Here is a 22,402-nt window from a genome sequence, read left to right on the forward strand (position 1 = left end):
GTGCTAGAAGTAGATTGTGTCTCTTTTCGTGATGTCTCACTATTGGTTTATTAGGCCGTCTGGACCAAATTGAGTTTTAGATGACTCACTTACAAAGGAATGACTCTTAGGGGAACATGTTACTATTTTCATCCTGAGAGATCCACATCATCTCACCCCATATGGTCTCCATCACCCTGATGTGCTTCTCATCACCTACCTACACTATTGACTTATTGGGCTACTATTTGCAGTCAATGTCATGGAAACGTTCTCTACAACATTCTAGTATTTCTCAAAGCCTATAATCTCGCATTTAAGTACATGACACACATCCCAGAGCTTTGAGCTCTCGTCCATGTATTCATCAAGCCATCTATCCCTAACTAGACGATGCATTTTCTACACCAATTAGATGATTTCCCCATGCGAGGACCTTGATGGGTAAATTTTCTACACCAGTTAGATGATTTCCCCGTGCGAGGACCTTGATGGGTAACAATTGGTTGAAGCCAATCCATTGACATGAAATTAGGACCAGGAAAGTTAATACTATTTATAAGAGTCTATTTCAAAGTCTTTGACTTACTAATCCCTACTACTTGATTTAAAGGCCTTTCAACATTTCTATTCTTTCTATAAATAAAGAGAATTCCTATTCTAATCACGACAAAAGAGAGCAACCTAAGTCTTATTGCTTCTACGCGCTCGCAAGGCCTCGAGACATTTGGCAAATAAAGATAGAAACACAATGATCAAACCATTATTAATATTCCAATTACATTGTTTTCACCACAACGTGGACTAAGAAAATCTTGAACAAATTCAATTTATGAAAATAATGATGCTATCAATGCTTTCAACTGTTGTGGAAGTCCAACGAAGGATGTTTCTATCAACTCTTTCAACTATTGTAGAAGTCCAAAGAAGGCCTTAGGAGCTAAATAATGAAGTTATCCACTCTTCAACTGTTGCAGAAAGTCCAAAGAAGGCAGTACCAGCTTTTTAGAATTAAATCTTTTATTCTGGAGTACAAGCAAAGCAATCTCACTTCATTTAATAATCTGTAGGATCGCGGTCTACAGTTTCATTTCCTGTCATCCTCTTATTGAGGCTAGCCCGTTGCATCATACGAACCAATGCTTGCACCACTTCAGACATTGGAGGACAAAATTCCGGTTCAGGCTACCACGCCAAGCAACGAATTTTCAGAACTTATGTTTCCTATGCCTATACTGTTCATTTCTCCTTTTCTCTTGTAACTTACAAATACAAATTAGTATCTCCAACCTTTGGATGTAGTTTATAATTTATGCTTGAATTTAGATATTTTAGACAATACCTGAATGCAGAGGGCAATAATATCAGCAAAGCGCGAGAGAGATTTAGAAGGATAACTTCGCTTCAAAGCTGGATCAACCATCTTTTCCAATGCATCAATATCATGAAGCTAAGGGGTGGCTCATCTTACTAATGATTGTTCTGACCTTGCTCTTGAACTGCAGAAGGAGAAACTGAATTAGAAGGGTATTTATTTTGGTACAACCCACAAGTTTCTCTCAAAATAAGAGAGTTACCTATCCAAGGGCTTCCGACCTGTCAAAAGCTCAAGCATTACCACTCCAAAACTATACACATCACTCTTCATTGTATAGATTCCTGACATGACATATTTAGGAGCACTGTACCCAAATGAACCCAGCACCTGAACCTGAAAACAAAACATCATTATAATTTTAGTCCTCTAGCTTTCAGTGTCCTCTCCGGTAAGGCTGACCCTCATGAAAAGGTTGAGAAGGGAAATGTTCATTTTAGACCATCATGAATCACACCTGATACTCAAAATTTGGATTGAGGCTAGCAATTCCACTGTCGGATAGACGAGGGTTGAAATCATCATTAAGCAAAATATTAGAGGACTTGAATTGGAGTGGGAGTTGGAATTTAAGAGAGAGTTGAGCAATATATCAATAAATTATATTGATTTTTTATTTTATATATATATATATATATATATATATATATATATATATATAATTTTTAAGAAAAATATTTATATATATTTATGATCACCTCATGGTGTGGGAGAAGGAGAAGAGTAATGGTGTGTGAGAATAGAAGTTTTTTTTCTCCGTTGATATTCCTTGCGATGTTCCTTCCTGTAGCGTGTTGTTTTGATTTCGATTTTGAATGAGGTGTCTCTATATAACTTTGCTTGAATAGCTAATCCCTGGACTCGCCCTGTTGAATGCGTTGACTTCTGTTTATTTGGATTGAAACACAGGTTTGATTCGATGAAGCGTTAATCCCCAGAACACTTAGATTGGTGAGCAATCGCTGTTATACATTTTATATAATTTAATTGAACATGGAAAACGTTTGCCACTGAAATACATTGATTAAACTAAAAGAAAAGATATTCGCGAATCTGCAAGTCGGGGCAAAGAATTGAGTGGCAGGCAAGGATCTGAACCCGAATAACATCTGAAATCCAACTTCGGACTTGAGTATGTGCAGTCGTCGGCCAGCCGGGCCCAAACAACCGGTGTGCGCATTTGGTAAGCACAAATCGACGGGATCCTCGACTTATGGAGTAAGCGTGGAACCGACGCAATAATTAAATAAATTCTAATTATAAAAGGGTTTTACAAAGAAGCAAGAGACCTCTACGCCAGCCGAGAAAAACGGATTTGTTAGTGGCTAGGAGCTAAATAGAAAAAAAAAATGGATCTTTATTATTATATGGGATTATATATATATATATTTTGTATTAATTGGTATGGATAAAAAATTATGTTGTTTATCTATAATTTAGTATTAAAAATTTAATTTTTTTTAATTAATTGGTTGATTTGGTTATGGGAAATAGCCACGATGCTTATGAACGGATCGGTTCTGTTGGGGCCTCTTTAAGTGATGGAAAGTCCGATCACACAACACATCGACAAACTGATTTTTCACATCGACAAACTGATTTTTCAGAACTTGGGATGGCTACAGGAGATCTTTCTCTGGCAAAATCTATGATCACAAATGATACAGTGACTTGAATGCTCACAGCATATACTATGTAACTTTTTGTTTTGCAATAGAAAGTTAGAGCTTTTCTCGCGAAAAAAATAAAAAATAATAATAATAATAATAATTAATTGGTTGGTTGAGATCTTATTATAAATTATTTAGTAATTTTCATTTTAGTTCTAATTTTTTGTTTTTCGTTTTTCATTTTATTTCCTTTTCATTTAATCTTTTTATTATTTTCATTTTCATGAATTATAGTTTTTTTTTGTTCATATTTTAAATTTAAGACTATTTATTATTATATTAAAAACATATTTTAATAAATTTAACGATATATATAAAACACACATATATATATTAAAATGTATGTATGTTAATATAAATAATACTAGTTAATTGAATTTCTTAATTTTTTGTGATGACATTCAACAATACAAAATTTTATTAATTGTTTTATTTTTGTGATGAAATCTTTATGTTTTTATTGTTTTTTTAGTTTAATTAAGCTATATTTAAGCTAAGTTGCAAGTATTAGCTACCATGTAACCCTTATTACATATTCGTTTAAAAAAAAACCCATAAATAAGGAAAATGGGTGGGGAGGACATTTAGCATAATTACATGTCTCTTAAACATTTCTTTTAGTTTTGAAATATATTTTCCTTGTTATAATTACTATATTCTTCAAACATGCAATTCCTCATGTTTTCATTCATGGACAGATATATATATATATATATATATATATATATATATATATGGGGTTTTACTCAATCAACCTTTGAGTAAAAAATACTAAAAAATACCCTTAATTTGACTACATATTAGAAAATAACTCTAAAAATTTCATATTTAATCCCCTACCAATATGAACCTTATACACCTTCCTTATTTAAAAAACTTATATTTTCACTAGATGTTGTAAGTATCTATCTTTTCATTAATATTTTTTATACCCCTTTATATTTTTTCATTGACTTTGAGTTCCATTTTTTTATACTTATCAATATAAAAACCCTTTCCCCTATTATATGTTCAACATATGATATTGCTCCTGTAATATTTTTCTTAAATATTTTTTTCCATTTTAAAATATTTTTTTTTCAGAAAGAAAAGCATTATATTTATATTAAGGCAATATATACATCATAATTCTGATGGGTCTCATGAAACAAGACCTTCACTGAGAGGTCATATATTTTAGGAGAAAACAACATTAGCATCTAGAAAAGGAAGAGCTGTCGCATCACATAGGAACATATTGAAAACTTGAGGAAAAAGTCATCACCACCATTGACTCACTGTACTTCAGGAATGGGAAAAGAAACCCACAACATTTCTGATTACAACCTTCAGGATCAAAAATATAAACTCAATACCCTCCAAGACATGCTGCAGTCATGAGATAGGAGGAAAGAGTGCTGAGACAGAAGACAGCACATATTTGAAGGAAATGTTTGAATCCTCAAAAAAATTTAAATCCCTCCATTTCCAAAGGCACCAGATTGTTGTGGGAAAGATTGGGCGTTTGATAGCATCTTGTCTTCCCCACCAGGCAAAAGCTACATCAACAGAAGTGAAGTTAGGGTGCTTAAAAAAATCATACCAGATTTGTTGGGAAGCCATGCAATTGAAGAACATATGAAAGTTGTTTTTTAATTTAATTAAAAAAATGTTGTCAAATTTAATTTCCATTTAATTTGTATTTATAATATTGAACACTTATTTTTTTTTAATTGCGAAAACATTATGTTTTTCATATATATATATATCAAAGATTTCATCTCATACTATTCCGTCCAGCCAGTCTATCAGTGGGATGAATATGAATTTGAATAGATTAAGTTGGGCAGTTGAAGTTAAAATAAGTGTGGTGGGAATAGTGGCATACGGGCATCATTCTCTTACTATGCAGCCTCTTTGTTGGATCAAGAAATTACGAGCGCAACAACTGCAAGCCGTTGCTTTCAAATGGTGACGCTGATGATCTTGTCTCTCGTTGTCGTTTTTTACTCTGTCTTAAGTAACGTGATTTGACTTCTTCCGTTGTTTTAGTTAGAGCTATATATCTCAATAAATGCTACATCCGTTTTTAGCCATAGCTCTGTATTACCCTTTTCGCAGGTGCTTCTTAATTGCATATTATTATATTTATGAAAGTGTCACGAGTACGTTGCACACTGTAAATCCACATGCTGTTGTCTTTATTTCAAGATGTCGCTTATAATCTATCTTAATCACCAAGTTACATAAATTAAATCTCTAAAGAAAAAATTATAACATCAATTTTTTTTAAAATTTATACATGATCATATTGTTTTTAGTAAATTAGTTTAGGTTCATTTTAATTTGCAATTTTCTCAATTAATAATTTTGTTAACGAAAAATTTCAATTTTACAATTTTGGCAAATAATAAGTATTTTTAGATAAATAAAATTATGAAAAATAAGTTGTGCATGTACTAAATAAAATTTGGAGAAAAGACAATCGTTGAGAATTAGAAAAGGGAAAAAAAATAAAGTGAACATAAATTGTTATGGAGGTTATAGAAAAGGAAATTGAACCACGAGAAGAATCAAACCATGGTATCAAAATATAGTGTGAGAGAAATCAAACTATGGTATAAGGAAGGGAAAACAACAATAAAAGGAAGGCTAGAACCTCATTTTGATCATTCTAATTTTGGGATTTCATTTCTAATTTGAAGAGTTTGCTTGCGCTCCTTAGCCAAGTCAACTAGTGTTGTTTAACACAAGGAATTTCCAAGCGAAAATTTTGTCCACCTCTACCTTCAGTGAACTGAGTCTCACCCTAGGAGAGAATTTGAGAGTTTATTGCATAATATTTACTTAGAAATTCATTATTTATGGGTGTAGAAGACAAACTTTAGAGGTTATTTGGAGCATCATCATTCTATTGCTAAACTCTCAAATTCTCTCCTAGGGTGTAGAAGACAAACTTTAGAGGTTATTTGGAGCATCATCGTTCTATTGCAGGTTTCTTATATTTGTAGGGGATTTTCTATTGGTTAGAGGAGGAGTTTGGCACCATTTTTCATAAATGTTCATGTACCTTTTAGTTGGGCCGAATTTTCTCTTATAGAGCATGTGCAAGGGTTGGATAACATAGTTTTTTTAATCATTTTTCAGCAATTTCTATTTGATTTGGTGTAAAATTATGTAGCTAGGAGATTTGCTCTATTTTGGGCATTATGGGCCACTTGGAATTAGCCCAAACGATTTATGGGTTTTGTTGGTTTTGGTGTCAGGAACATATATCTAATTTTATAGAATTTTCCGGGTAGTATTCGGGCCAAAATCGTACATTCTTATAGTAGGGGTATTGTTAGTTAGGGGGTAGTTTCCAGCTTATTGTGGGTTTGACTTTGTCTTGGAGTTAAGCCAAACCTTTTCTGGTTTTTACTTGTTTATAAGAGAGGAGTCTATGGCTACAATCTCAGGTCTATCTCAGGTCTATCCAGGCATTATTGGGGTCAGAATTTCAATAGGTCTATCAAGGCATTATTGGGGTCAGAATTTCAATTTATTCTCTAGCAGTAGTAGGAGCAATATTATTTTCTCTATAATTTACACATTTTTGGGCTTTCTAGGTCAGCTAGACCAAGTTGATATTGACATAAATTAGTTAAACATAGATCTTCAAATAGTTTATTTAAATCTTGTGTTGATTTTTTTTAAGTATAAGGTTTAAACATCTTACTCACACTATTTTTTAACTGTAATTAATTTATCTCTTTTTAAATTTGTTATGAAATTATACCACATCTTGTCAACATCAAAATATTTTATTTATTACTAAGAGTCCGTGAGTGAAATATTTTTACCCCATTGGATTGTAATATCAACAACAAATTGGGTGACCATAGTGAGATTATTGATGTTTTATAATACTTTTAATTGCATATTCATTTTTATTTTTGACTATAGCCAATATTACATTTTATTTAGAAAATATTTTATTTTTATTTTAAGAGGAACATGTGTCAACTCCACATTGAACACATATGGAATCATGCATCACCCCTATGCTGGATTGTAGAATACACCTTTAGACTCAATTATTATTACTAAAACATATATGAAAAAAAGTCTCTTACACAGTTGGAGTTGGTAGTAATGTTAAAAAATATATACATATTATTATTATTATAATGCCAAAAAGACATAAGAAAAATAGAAACACAATATGATATTGGAACATATATTTGTGCATCTCATGTTTTATAATATTTTGTGTGTGTGTGTGTGTGTGTGTGTGTGTGTGTGTGTGTGTATATATATATATATATATATATGATGTAATAAGATGCAAGTGATGTAGCTAGAATGAAAAGTTCACATAAGTGGAAAAATGGAAATTACATTTGCAACTATTTTTGCGTTTTGCATTGTTCAATTGTTTTGCATTCTCCAATTTTGCAAAAATGAAACAAACGCCAAAGATATTTTTCAAATGCTAAGAAAACATTACAAAAATTGAGTTTTGCAACAAATTTATAACGCAAAGTGGAAAAAATGAGACAAAAGAAACAACTATTTATCAAATGCTAAGAAAAATTCATAAGTTGAGATTTATAATGCATTTATAACACAAATTTATGATGTAAAAACACTATATTGTAAGTTGATATTTATAATGCATTTATAACCCAAAGTTATGATGTAAAAACACTATAGTGTAATAGTGTTATACTCCACCAACATTACAAAAATACAACCATCAAGAAATTTATCCCTTAGAAAACACTAATTACTTATTGAACCAATTTGAGCAGAGAAGATACTTCACAAAGTTGGACCACCAATCTAGTTATGACCAAATGTGAAATAAAAAGGGAAACCATGGAAGAGAACATTGAAAACATGATAGGTTTCATATGAACACACAATTTACCCTTTGGGATTATGTAATGCACTTGAACTTTTATATCTTTGATAAATTTTGTGTTGTATTCATTTTTAAACTATTGGAATTCTATGTGGAAGACATATTGATATTCAAGTCTACTTAGGAAGAGTCTCTCTCACATCTATGATAGATTCTACGAACACTCAAAATGAATACAATTGGATAATATTAAGAGGTGTGGGTTTTATAAGTAGTCCTTGGTTTAACTCAAACATATCATCAATGGAGGACAATTAAAGATAGAGTGAGTGAATATTGAATCCATGCATATGTGGTTGACTCTTGCTAGCAAAAGATAGGCAAGAAACATGGAAGTAACCAAATATTTCAAAGGGTTTCTTGTCTTGATTTTAATAATATATACACCACTTCATATCACAATTGTGGGAGGGGTAAGGGGGGAGTGCAAGAGATAATAGCAACGGTATTTTAAAGATTTGAAGGCAATAATAAATGAAACACTAATTTTATCCATGTTCAATTTATAACTTGGAGAGTCTAATTCCTTCTCTTGTTTCTTTATAGAAAACGGAGTTTATAGTAGTTACTCAAGGTGTGTTGCAATGGTAGAAGCCATGTCCTTGAGCCAGAGAATGAGATGCAAGAGGGGCAGAGGTGGCAATACTACTCACAGTTAGCAAGGATCTAGACTCTTTTCCCATCACTCGTTTTCCATCGGTTTCAATGCAGTTCTTCTAGAGACCAATAAAGAAATATGCAAGTTGGAGACTTAGAAAGGGATTGAACATCAATCTCATTCAGGTTTAGAGATTATGGAATATATGTCGACATGGGTTCCTATCCTTGGTCATACTAGGGGCAGGAAGAAGCAATAGTTAATTTGGTGGATCTATACTTTATGATGAAGACCCTCTTGGGCCTCGTTTTGAAAGTTAAGCAAGTAGAAAGATATCATGTCTTCTCCTCCCTGGAAGACATCAAAAGGATGATCAAGAATTGAAGGTTTTGTCTAGATAGGTTTGATTCTCAACTAAAACACATAAAAAATCATATCATTTTCAACTTGAACAATGGATAATTGATGGACCCCCCTGGTTCTAGTGCAAGGGTACCTCCAAATTTCTCCTTTGAAAATAACCAGTGAGAATGCAGGATGGTTTCAATGGCTAATTTTTTGGCCAATGTCTTTAGGCACGGCAGTAAGAACTACGGTGTTTTACCTTTGGCTTGTCGATGTTTGTTCATGGCATGTGACTATGAATATTGTGGCCTTTTCCTTGACTAGTTTTGGCAGAATTCTAATGTCTATTTACTTTGGGTAGTATTTTTTTTAACATTATAGTTAATTTGTGGTTTATCATAGGCCTTCCTTCGCATATTTTTGGTAACCCATAAGGCATCGTTTGGATAGAAAGCCAAGGGCCCTTTTTCATTGTGGCATTTGTATTTGATGTATTAATAGTGGCATCATGGTGTTTGTATCTTGTGTTTTTGTAATGTATTGACTTTGATTTCATATAAGATATTTTCATGTCTGGTTAGGCTAAGAACACAATGGAATTGAGTGAACATATTGGTGTTGGCTTGGGCACATACTTTAGTTCATTTTTTATCTTCTGGTTTTTTCATTTTCGTCTTAGAATCTTGTCCCTCATTTGTAAAAGTTGGAGAAGAAATATCAAACCCATGAGCGCGCCTTTTGGAATATCTATATAAACATGTTTTCTTAGTAATATAAATGCTTTAATTAAAAAAAACGGTAACTTTAGTTGTGTATTTCACTTGAAAGGATAACTTAATTGTTAAGAGAAACCAATATTGTAAAACTTTTTAAAATTAATATTATTAATACTATAATAAATATTTATAAATATATATATTGGTATAATAAAAATTTCCAAATTTATTTAGAGATATGATTTTTGTGACATTAATAATAAGATATTTGTACATGCCATTATAGCTTCCCAACATACTATGAAAATGTTTAACCTTTATGCCTCTTCAAACTAACTTTCTCAAACCAAAGTATATTAAAAAAACTATGAAATGAAAGAGTTATTAACCAAAATTTTGTGAAACAGTCAAGAATCTATAACAAAAAATATCCAATAATGCGGATGAGTAATTTATAAGTATAAAAAAGAAGTAAAATATAAATAATGTTAAATATTGTGACACGACAAATGAATAATTTTTTAGCCTTTTCAAGGCATACTAAAACATCCAATAACTTGGTTGGTTGAATCTGTAGAAATTTGATAGAAATTGTAAATGCTCAATATTTTGAACTAAAAAAAAGAGACACAATTCTACTCTACTAAGCTGTAGAATAGAAATCACAATTCATAAAAACATGCATAGACATGAAAAAATAAAAACCACAAGTACACAGTGATTTCTAGGGGAACAAAAATGGGAAAAACCCCTCAAGCCTCTTTGCATTAATCAGTTGAATAGAGAAACTATTACAATTATTTTCTCCATCTCTGAGCACAACCTACAAAAGAATAATTGTTCTCTCTACTGAATGAGAGCCTCTAGCCGACACTTAGCCAATTTTCTGCTCCACCGACCTCTTATTTCCTTGCACAAAAATGAGCAAATTCGAGCTGCTAAACAATAAGGAAGGCCCTATTTCCTAGTAAAATTCCCAAGGAATTGATCTCCTGACTACATGCAACTATCGTACACTCAACTAGTATACAACTCATGTTACACTAGCCTTGTCTTCTCCACCTCAGCTGAGCAATTCAAATTCCATGCATATATGAGCTAGTTTGTGCTAATTGATTAGTTAACTGGCATATCTCTAAGTTAGACTATTGTCCCACTGCACAACTGACCTTCAACTGACTCTATCAATAGTTAGAGTTGAGTTAACTAAATACAACTGAAAATTACTGAACTAGATTGCTAAAATTAGAAATCAACACATGCGTGACTGAACTCCAAACCCCTAACTCAAAATTACTAAGCTAATTGAGTTATAAGAGTCATGTCACACTAGTTAACTTCCTCCAAGATGTCTTGTTGAAGTAGAAATTTGATTTACTCAATTTGACTAAGGCTAAACTTAAATTGAGCCTTTCTTGCTACATTTTCTAACACTCCCCCTTAGTAAAAACGGATTTTTCACCACCCCTATCCTCCACCTGTGGAATTCGAATTTACCTCTTCACAATGCCTTTTTCAAGATGTCATAATCTTTCTCCTCAGTTGGAATGTACTGTAGCAACATAATTATCCTCTGTACATGGTCTCGCAAATGATGATATCTGATATCAATGTGCTTGGACCTGACATGAAATACCGAATTCTCTGAGAGCTTAATGCAACTCTGATTATCACAATATATCATTGTCGGATCCATCTCCTGACTGAAAATACCCACAAGCATTATCCTCATTTATATGGCCTCACATGTTGCTTGACTTGCATCCATGTATTCAACCTCTGTTAAGCTAAGTGCCACAAACCTCTACTTCTTCTTGTACTAGGAAACAGCTGCAGACCCACCACTTAAGGTAACACCTCAAATACTTTTCCTGTCTAATGGAATCCCTACCTAATATGTATCGGTGAAGCCTTGAAGCTTCACTCCCTTTGTCCTCCTATACTGTAATCCATACTCTGTAGTGCCTCTAAGGTACCGTAAAACATTCTTTTATGCCTTCCAATACAGCTTGGTAGGCCTCACCATAGTTTGATTAGCCTTGTTTACTGCATAGTACATGTCGGGTCTTATGTTCACAAGATACATCAAAGACCCCACAAGTTGTTTATAAATGGTAGCATCGACCTCTTCAACTGAAGTAGTATTCTTCATCCTCCAATTTGTAGCTACAGGTGTGTCCATAGGCTTATGTTGTAGCGACTGCAGCACCCTCAAAAATTTTGGCCTGCATCCAAATTTTAGAGCCTTCCTTTGTTTTTCCCCTTGATGATTGCAAACAGTCGGGCTCATCCCGTGAGCTCTTGTCGATTTTTTACACCCTTTTTTCTTAATCGACCCCCATTCGTCTTTTGGCATTTTGATTGATATTTCATGCTTGCGATCTTGTTCTGGTGATTTTGAAGGTTTGTATTTGTGTGCATGAGTTTTTTTTGCTTTGTGAACATCAGTTGTACTCACACACAAAGTTTCATGACTTTCGCGCAAGTGTCATCACGGTCATTCGAAGATCTATCTCAAGTGTCACACTTGTCACTCTTAACCATCGAGTCAGTCTCACTAAGCACATGCTTGTATTGTTGGTTTGAGGTGTCTTGTTGTAGAGTCATGCTAAGTGTGTAATCACAATGTCATGAATGCACAAGTTCCCATGTTTTCACACTTAGTCAATTTTCCTGAAAATTTGTCAACTAGACAACCCTCCTTCAACTGGACGTCGATCTTAGTGACCTTGCTCTGCTACCCAGAACTGTGCAGAGCTTGAGTTCGTCCTCTAGGGAAACCTGCACTACGCAATCCTAGAAGTGATCCAACCGATTGTCTCCCAAAACTGCATAGAAGTTGTCCCAAAACCCGTTCTAATCTGCGCTTCCTGCAAGATCACCCATCAAACCTCCCTCTGATCAACTGGAAAAATTGACTTGAGCTGTGACCCAGGGCTGCACTGATCTCAAAAACTACGCAGAAATTTTCCAGCCTGCCTGCCTTGTACTGCCTGCAAAAATTGCACAAACATGTGGGACAAGCCTTTGTTACATGTTACTGTACTATCCCAGGAAATTGCGCAGATCTAACAAGCAGGCCCCCTACTGGTGTGCTTTTCTCTCCCTCATAAAATTATGTAGTTTTGACTGTCACCTTCCCTGCTTCCCCCCTCTACACTCAGCCCAGAAACTGCTTGTTTATGTCCAAGAGCCCTCGCTGCCTGTCCCAGACTATCTCCTAGAATTGTGCAGTTTTGACTAGTAACTCCTATAGCCTAATCTTAACCTCCTCAAGAAAATTGCACAGAAATATCTTCCAGTGCCTCCTACTACTCGCTTTTTCCTCCTCGGAGAAACTCTGCAGATCCCTAGATGGACCCCCGGATGACCTGCATAGTCTTCCCCTTGAAAAATGTGTAGAATTACCTAGCAGTTCCCCGACACCCTGCCTAGTCCTCCTCCCGGAAATGGCGCAATTTTCCTGTCAGTTGGGTCCTGCCATTTAGATGTCACTATTGTCTCGGATTGCACAAATCTTCCTCCCAGTGACATCTACACAGTTTTTCCTGACAGTGCTCCAGAGCCTCGCATCCCGACTTGAGTTGTGCTCTACGCAGTTTCAGTACCTTGTCCCTCTCCCTATCACCTGCACTGAAACGAAAAACAATGCATCATGTTAGACTAGAATATTTTTGGATTTGATGTTGTCTCTTCATGAGTGATTGAAAGAAGAGGTACATTGATGAAACATGGCACAATGACGAACATGATGAAGAAGGAGTGCATGCTAGAAGACTTTCTCATAGTTGAACAAACACATGAAGCACATCAAGCTGCGAGCGAAAGGGACACATACACATGCACCATCAAGAAAATACCAATACCATAGAAGACCCTGCACAATTTTCCATGCGGAGGTGAAGACATGTTACAAAGAGAGCATACCATCACTCAACAACATACCATCTCTACACAGACACCGCAGTCAGCTAGTACATGTCAACAGTGTCATGTCGGGTTGTGTCATGACTTGTCTCGACCACATCACTACTATGGGTCATACTTGTTGTAATCAAATGTAATGTAATGTGAAAGTCCAAGAGACGCACATATGAAGTTAAATATTCATGTAAGTTGAAAATTCATAAGAAGTCAAATAGGCATGAGGGAAGTCGAAGAGTCACAAGGGTTAGTTATCCCCCCTTGGCTATATATACGCCCTCATTGTATGAACAAAGGATTTTTCACCTTGGCTCCTCCCACATAGCCTTGAGAGTCTGAATTCTGTTCTTTGAGGAGCAAGGAGTGGCTCCAATGTCCCACTACTGGGACTAGTGATGTATGGTGTACATATGTGTCTTGGAACTTTTACTTAATTCAGAAGCCTGTCTCAAGTGAGCACATTTTCTCGCATGTTTGTTATCCATTTGTAAGACTATTCTTTAAATGTGTGTAATGCATGTTTTCTTAAGGTGTACTAAGATAGTTGAACTACTTCGGTTATTTTAGTTATTACATTGTTGAATATTTGCTTTATTGTTTATCATTATTGTCTCTTCTGTGTGGACTACTCCGCCAGACATTAGACAGAACATCTTTGTGTTTTCTTGGTTTTAACGACCGTCACACCCATGTGGACTACTCGTTGGACGGTGTACGTGTTTTCCCTTGAACTTTGGTTTTCACTACTATCACATCCATTGTGGACTATTCGGCTAGGTGCTGAACAAACCCTTGTTGTTGTTCGCATGTGTTTCTTCCTGGGTTGGGACTATTCCCTCTCATCAAGAGGCTCACTTTACTTCCCCCTTTTGACAGTAAGAGAACCTAGACACAGAGTTACATCACGCACTCACCGTGCACACTCACCTCACTTTGTTGAAGTTACAAGCATAACACTCTCATGTGTTGAACAACAAGAGCTAAGGAAAATTTCTAAGATAATGGCAACCAGGCCATCGTACCAAATGGGACTTCTACACCAAACAGTTTGAGGTCATACCAGGGAGATCCCTTAAATATTGGTGGGTCTAGCACTGTCAACATTTCTGGTGCTAGAAGGAGGTCCACCAGTAGTTTATGGTTGAATTTCTTCTTAACGCCATGTATCCATCATTTGGTCAAGGCAGTAACACAAACTCCCTCTCTCCCATGCGCAACTATGAATTTGGATACTCCTCAACTCCCAGACCCAAACAAGAAACTTCATATCATCACCTTCGCATTGTTCATCCCATCACTCGTCAATTTTCCAAAGTCGTTGGACTGATTCCAAGAGTACACATTCTTCCCTCTTCGCAGAGGAAGTAAAAGAATACACCCAGAGGAGTGGTAGTCTCATTTGTTGAAGAATTAATCCTCACGACTCTTGAAGAGATGGCAGAAGTTGTCGAGAATGAAGAGGAACCTCATGTGTTCTTGGAAGGAGAAGAATTTAACAACGTACTTTTTGGCTCAGGTTTCGGCGGAGGTGGAGACGAACCAACAAATTCGGAGGTTGAACTGTCTGATTCAAAGGAAGAGGAGGAGTATGAAGAAGAGGACAATATGGCTAATTAAAATCTGGAATGGATGACACAGGGCCCATTGGCACTCCTAGGTGTCTTGTACAAGATGCTAAGATACGCAGAGAAGATTTTAACGAAGTATGGCCCTGACAAAGCAGTGAAGGCAGAAGACCATCTAGGCACACTCTACCTAAATCTGTAGACACTCGAGGTACGTTATGAAAATGCTTTATGTAGACTGTTTCCATGTACCTTAGATGGCATAGCAGTTGTATGGTACCACAACCTTCCTTTCAACTCCCTTCAGAACTCGCGGATGTTCAAGAGAATTTTCCTTGAGAAATTTGCTGATGACAAAACCCCCGCCATGTTGTTGAAATAATTAGGTAGTCTTAAGATGGAGAAGAAAGAAAAAGTGAATGATTTTAACCAGAGGTTTAACCGTATTTTGAACAAGTTCACTGTAGACACTAAACCTCATTACTCCATCACAGTCAACTACTAAACATCTGCACTGTCGACCAGCATTGCGCAGTTCATCAAGCAAGCTACGAAACCAACACTTTTAGAAAATTGCCATGAAGAAATTGATGTGGAGAAAGACCTGCACGTGATTGGAGTCATTTTAGATTATGAACCGACTAAGGACTCCAAAGACACGAGCAGGAGGTCTTAAACTGCTGTGAGTAAGGTAAAGAAAAAGAAACAAATGAAATTGAGACCCTTACTCATCTCCTCAAGTCCATGACAACTGAAGTAGCAGAACTCAAGCAACGGAGAACCGAGACAGCAGTGAACAACAGGCCTCCCAGAATTGTGCATAAGAAGAATGTGACATCAGGTAGCAGTAGTAGGTAGCTAGTTAAATCTATGCAGAGTTCTAATGTTGTGTTCCAAACAGACCAAATTGTGAAGGATAACTTTAGTAAGTTCCACGAAGGACGACATTTAGAGAATTCTTGTCTAGAATGGAATCGATTTGTGGACACCATGGCTTCTAGGATGAATGATCATTTTAAAGCCAATGAGCAGGTTCAGTCAAAAGATGAAGATTATATTGTAAACATACAACAATATAATATTTTATTAGTTATTTTATTTTTGTTATGAAATATTATATCTTTATTGTTTTTTAGTTTAATTAAATTATATTTAATCTAAATTGTAATCTTTTTTACATATTTAAAATAAAAAACCATAATTAGAGAAAATAGTTAACCAAAAAATTATACCGAATATTAACATATTACATATCTCTTCAACATTTTTTAGTTTTGAAATATTTTATCCCTGTTATAATTATTACTTTTAGTTCAAACATGTGATTAATAATGTTTTCATTCATGGGCATATATGTTTTTTTAATTAATATTTGTTGAAGATACTAGATCTTAAGTTCATTAATATTTTTTGAAATAATATTTTTTAATTTTAAAATATTAGGTTGGTTTTAAAATTTGGTTTCCAAAGTTCTAATTTAAATATTACTAATTAAATTATTAAGTGGATAATAATAGTAATGATTTTCTTTTCAATTTAATTAAGAAAATATTATTAAATTTGATTTTCATTTATTTTTATTTTTTATAAAAAATTTATTTTTTTTAATTGTGAATATATAACTTTTTAATAATTAATAATAATTATTTAAAATAAAGTTTTCCCCGTATATAATAGATGGAGATGGGTTGTATTGTTAAGGTATTTTATGATGTGAAGGTCTTCTGTTCTAAATTAGATTTACTAGAAAAAATCCAACCATGTTAAGTGTTGGTGTGGCCGAGGGGAGATGAGATCCTAGAGCTATGACTTAAATGCCTCTGAGTTGAGATTTATGAAGCCAAATTTTAAACATGTAATCATCTCAAGACTCACACAATTTAATAAACAAACAAAAAATCAAAATTAAAATAAAATTATAATTTAGTAAAAATTTATGATTATTTTTAATATTTTTGACAATATATAATGTATCATTGAAATTAGGTTAATGTCTTAATGTTTATTAGAACAAAGTATTTAGATAAACTATGAGATTCTTTATGTAATTATGTTAACATTTTTAGAGTTATATATATATATATATATATATATATATATATATAGATATATATATGATTATTTTCATTTGTTGTATGAGACTCTATATTAGTGATTTGACTATTTGACTACTAAGGTTAGTAAGGCATAAATACTCTACACTTTGATTTTAATCCCATAACTTCTTAAAAAAAATACATACTTTTAACCATTAAATCTCCTTGAACAATATGTATATCTTTTTATAAATAAAAATATTAACCTACTTCATACATACATATATATTCAATATTTTTAAATATAATCTATTAACTTTATTAATATTTCTCTTTTTCATTTTCAAATATTTATACTAATCCTAGTGTTGATTTTGGAATTGGATTTCCAAATTTTCCACATTCTCTTTTATGTAAAAGGTATTTCTTCAATATAATTTGGAAGAGACGGTGAGGTGAGCCATTTTCAAGCTTTGCGAGTAAAATATACGTCACATATACTTTTGACATAGTTAGCGACGAGCATTAATGGAATCCTTTTAGTGCAATGTTATCTTAATCGTGTCACTAGGAAATAATAACCACATAGAAAAATATGGTGAACCCTCTTCATACGACGATTCCCTCCGCAAGCCTTAAAATAGGCACAAACTCATACCATCTTTTAAACTAAATAAATGTGGCCGACAGGCCGTGTGCTTGTTTTTCAAACTTCTTATATAATCACAACCACAGCTTACGTGATCGCAAAGCAAATATTAAAGATAACTAAATATAAGTTTCTTAATTAACCAACTTATACCAAGAAAGCAAAGTGAACGAAATGTATGTTTCTTTATTAGCGTAGTTAAGTCAACTAGTACAAGGAATTTTTAAGCGGAAATTTTACTTTTACTTTTGGTGAAATTCGAGTGTCACTTTAGGAGAGGATTTGAAAGTTTATTGCAGAATATTCATTTAGAACTTCATTATCTCTGAGCGTAGAAGACAAATTCTAGAAGTTATTTAAAGCATCATTGTTCTATTTCAAGTTTCAGGTATTTGTAGGAGATTTTCTACTAGTTAAAGGAGTTTGGCACCATTTTTCAGAAGTGTTCATGTATTTTTTTAGTTGGGCTAAAATTTTGGCACCATTTTTCAGAAGTGTTCATGTATCTTTTTAGTTGGGCTAAAATTTCTCTTATAGAGCATGTGTAGGGGTTGGAAAACAAAGTTTTTCGTGAGTGTTTGGGATTGATATTTGTTGGGAATTTTTAGTTGGGAGTAATAACTATTTGTTAGAGGATATTTGTGCACAATTTCCCAGTGATTTGCAGGAGAGTTTTATCATTTCTCACTAGTTTCTTTTTAGTTTGGTGCATAAGTGTGTATTTGAGAGGTTTTCTCTATTTTGGGCATTATGGGTCACTTGGAATCAGCGCAAAAAAATCTAGGTTTTGTTCGTTGGGGTGTGAGGAGTCTATAGATAATTTTACAAAATTTTCCGAGTAGTATTGGGGCCAGAACCATACATTCTTATAGTAGGGTGTATTACTTGTTAGTGGGCAGTTTGCATCATATTGTGGGTTTGATTTTGGCTTGGAGTTAGGCCAAACTTCTTCTGGATTCTTCTTGATTTTTCTAGCAACAATATTTTTTCTGGGCAATTTGCACATTTTGGGGCTTTTTGAGGCAGCCAGAATTAGCCCAAGATTTTTCTAGGTTTGGTAGATTTGGGTGAGAGAAGCCTCTATTTAGTTTTGCAAATTTTTGGAACAAATTTGATGGTATAAATAATAGTATAAATCACAGTTCATCTCCAGTAGCAACAAAAACAATAGAATTTTTATGGGCAATGCATTGTGACTAATTGAGCCATTTCAATTAGAGTTTGCTTAGATCTTCCCCTAGGTATTGCATGCTTGCTTTAGCAACCCTGGATTCTATCATTCCTTGTCATTTATGTACTTAGTTTTATGTATTAATAAAATGGTCGAGTGGTTTGGCTCAATTTCATGTGTATTTTGATGTGCATGTTTGAAATTTTTTGATTATCATTACTTCCTTGTGTCTCTGTAATTTGCTGTAAATTTTTATTTGGAACACTATAGTGATATAAGAACATGATTTTGGCCAACTGTAAGTGAGCTAGCAGTGATATAAGAACATGATTTTGCCCCACTCTAAGGAAGCTAGCAAGATCATGGATGCTTAGGCATGCATACACAATGATTGGTTAAATTTGTTGATATTACAATGGTGCAAAAGAAGAGAAAGCACACAAAAAATTATGATAGAAATACTTAAAAACAATAAAAGAATATTAACCCACTTGTATATCATTAAGAAAATAATACTCAATTTTCCTCATCCTTGTAACAAAAGCACTAAAACTACAATGAAAACCGCTAATTTAAATTACATTACTCTACCCTACTCTATAAGAGGTTTTGTGTATCTCTCAAACAAAATAATAAAAATGGAAAAACAAACTACTTAATAAATCACATTGATTTACCACAATACATACTTTTCATCATGTGAAACCATTACCACAAGATCTAAAAACACTAACTAGCTGGCAAGCAAGCAAACAAAACTATGTTTGCATGAAAGGAGCTCGTCAAAATTGATGCACATGCTCATTGTCGTTACATTTCTTTCACGGATGGTCACCGTAAAGGTTTTTTAACGACTCGAGACATGTCATGTCACGCTGCACATGCTCTGCCACTGCGTGTTGCAGCAGACCAAGAATTCAGCCGGACAATGTAGTCCCGGCCAGGTTCTGGAAATGGAAGCACGAAGGGAATGGATTTGGAATTTGCGAAATATAAGAAAGCGCAGTAACACCTGTAGTCCTTGTTCCTTTTTTTTGGGTTAATATCTTTAAATATTATTTATAAAATCTATTTTAAATATGAAAATAGTTACATATTTTTAATATAAATTTTTTAATTTGAATTTTTTTTAATATAAAGTTTATAATCTTTTTGGTGTGAGTCTTAGTAACACCTGTAGTAATCGATGAACTTCCTTGTTCCTTTTTTTTGGGTTAATATCTTTAAATATTATTTATAAAATCTATTTTAAATATGAAAATAGTTACATATTTTTAATATAAAATTTTTAATTTGAATTTTTTTAATATAAAGTTTATAATCTTTTTGGTGTGAGTCTTACTCAACTTACAAAAAAAATATAGAGTTTATAATTATTATTATTATGGAAGCGGTAGATGATTATAAATATTTTCTAATTTATCACGTTTTTATTTACCTTAATCCATATGGGTATATGGTAGTTTTCATTTCAATTCTTTGCTCATGTTCTGTTACTTGGAAAGTTGGAATTGAAATTTAAAGGATACTGGAGGAAATATATATAAATTATTATTTAATAAAATAATTTAAAAAAATAATATTTATATTTAAGATTATTGTTTTAATATTTTATTTAAAATTGGTATTGATATTTTTTTTTATTAATGTTTTTGGTTATTATAGGTCAATATTATGTTAAATATAGAAATAATTATATATTTTTATGATATAATTTTATTTTTCATTTTTGAAATATGATGTTATGAAAGATATTTGATTTTGAAATAAGATTTTCATAATTTTAATTTAATTATTAATAATTATTATATAGATAGTGGAGATTTAAGTATTTCAATTTTTAATATAATTGGAAAAAAGATCATTTTTACAAGTGTTTCGGTATCTATGATATACCATTCTTATTATTTATTATCGCCTTACCATATTTTTCTTATTATATATTATTTTTAAAATTATATATATTATATTCATATATTAATTCTTTTTTATAATTAATAATAATGATAATTTAAAATAAATTTTTAATATTTATTATTATTATTATTTAAATTTTAATAATGTGAAATCTATTATAAAATAAGTGTTTCAAACTTATTATAATTTTTTAGTATTTACTAATTATTTTATTTACAATCAATATTAAAATAATTTTTTATTCATTAATTTACTTTTAAATATATTATTTTATCTATAATCAACATTCTAATAACTTTTTATTTATTAATTTGCTTTCAAATATATCATGAATAAATTTGGCAGCAAACCTTAATAAAATTAAACATCAGCTTCGATGTAAAAATGCTCACTTATTAATAAAATCTTTTTACTATGGATATTAACCTGGGTGTCAATTAAAAAAAAAATATCATACATTTTCTTATTTTGAATTATAAATTTTTTTTTTTAAAAATAAAATACACAATTATAAAGCATATTTAATAATTTTTTTCAGTAAGAAAAAAGGCTGCATTATATTCATATAAGATGAGAATATACATTATAGGGCAGATAGTGTATGGGAGACCATATATCAAATAGACACTGATGATATCACTTATATCCCTGTAGTACACAATGAAATCTTAAGCCCCCAATGGGATAGAATAAGACCAAGTACCATCTCAAATCATAACTTATATTTGAAGATGTCTGCAAATAAACCGCACGCAGATACAAAAAAGATGATAGTAAAAGGATGGAAAAACAAAATATTTACACGATTATCTACCTCCCAAATATAGAGTGTCCTATTAAAAGGTGGATTCAAAATTTACGAGAAGTGAGAAAAAAAAAAAAAAAAAACTGTTAGCTAATACCTGGGAGACTAAACTCCACAATTTCATGCTGAATTTCTCCCACCGAGATTTGTACCACCTTATTTATGTAATAAAAAGAAATTTCCCTTCATCATGCGAAACATTCTCATTTGTGGAAAGAATTTCTATTTCTTCAATATAATTTGGAAGAGACGACGAGTTGAACCATTTTCAAGCTTCGTGAGGTAAACGTAATGATATGTCCCTTTGACATAGTTAAAGACGAGCAGTCATTGAATTTTTTTTGGAGCAATGTTATCTTAAACCATAACTAGAAAGAAAAATAATTGAATTCGATTTATATCAATTTTAAAATTATCACAATTACAATAGTAAATTATTAATTATATGTATAATTATATTATTAAATGTAATTAATATACGAGGAAGACTTAAAATTATAATAGATTAAGGGCAGTTGAAGTTAAAATAAGTGTGAAGGGAATAGTGGAAGGGCTTATAGGCATCATTCCCTTCATCCCATCATCCATGCAGCCTCCTCGTTAGATTTACGAGCACAGCCACTACACGCCGTTGCTTTCAAATGGTGACGCTGATGATGATGGCTCTCGTGGTCGTTTTTCAAATAATCATGGATTCCTCCGCACTCTGTCTAAAGTCATGTGATTTGACTTATTCGGTTGTTTCAATTTGACCTGTATATCTCAAT

At 32.8% G+C, this 22,402-nt stretch overlaps 1 protein-coding gene across 1 annotated transcript in view; it reads right to left on the minus strand.

Moving 5' to 3' along the window:
* Window positions 1–1,035: 1,035 nt before the first annotated feature.
* LOC149149721 (protein STRUBBELIG-RECEPTOR FAMILY 8-like) overlaps window positions 1,036–22,402 on the minus strand; it is a 29,553-nt gene continuing 8,186 nt past the window's right edge. The window contains 4 exon segments of the mRNA XM_089442569.1: window positions 1,036–1,164; window positions 1,322–1,478; window positions 1,557–1,690; window positions 1,812–1,898. Coding sequence (XP_089298695.1) covers window positions 1,036–1,164; window positions 1,322–1,478; window positions 1,557–1,690; window positions 1,812–1,898 — 507 coding nt within the window.

Source organism: Pinus tabuliformis, chromosome 9 (genome assembly GCF_031772625.1).
Source record: "Pinus tabuliformis cultivar Carrire ecotype Pingquan chromosome 9, CPIR1, whole genome shotgun sequence".
Lineage (NCBI taxonomy): Eukaryota > Viridiplantae > Streptophyta > Pinopsida > Pinales > Pinaceae > Pinus > Pinus tabuliformis.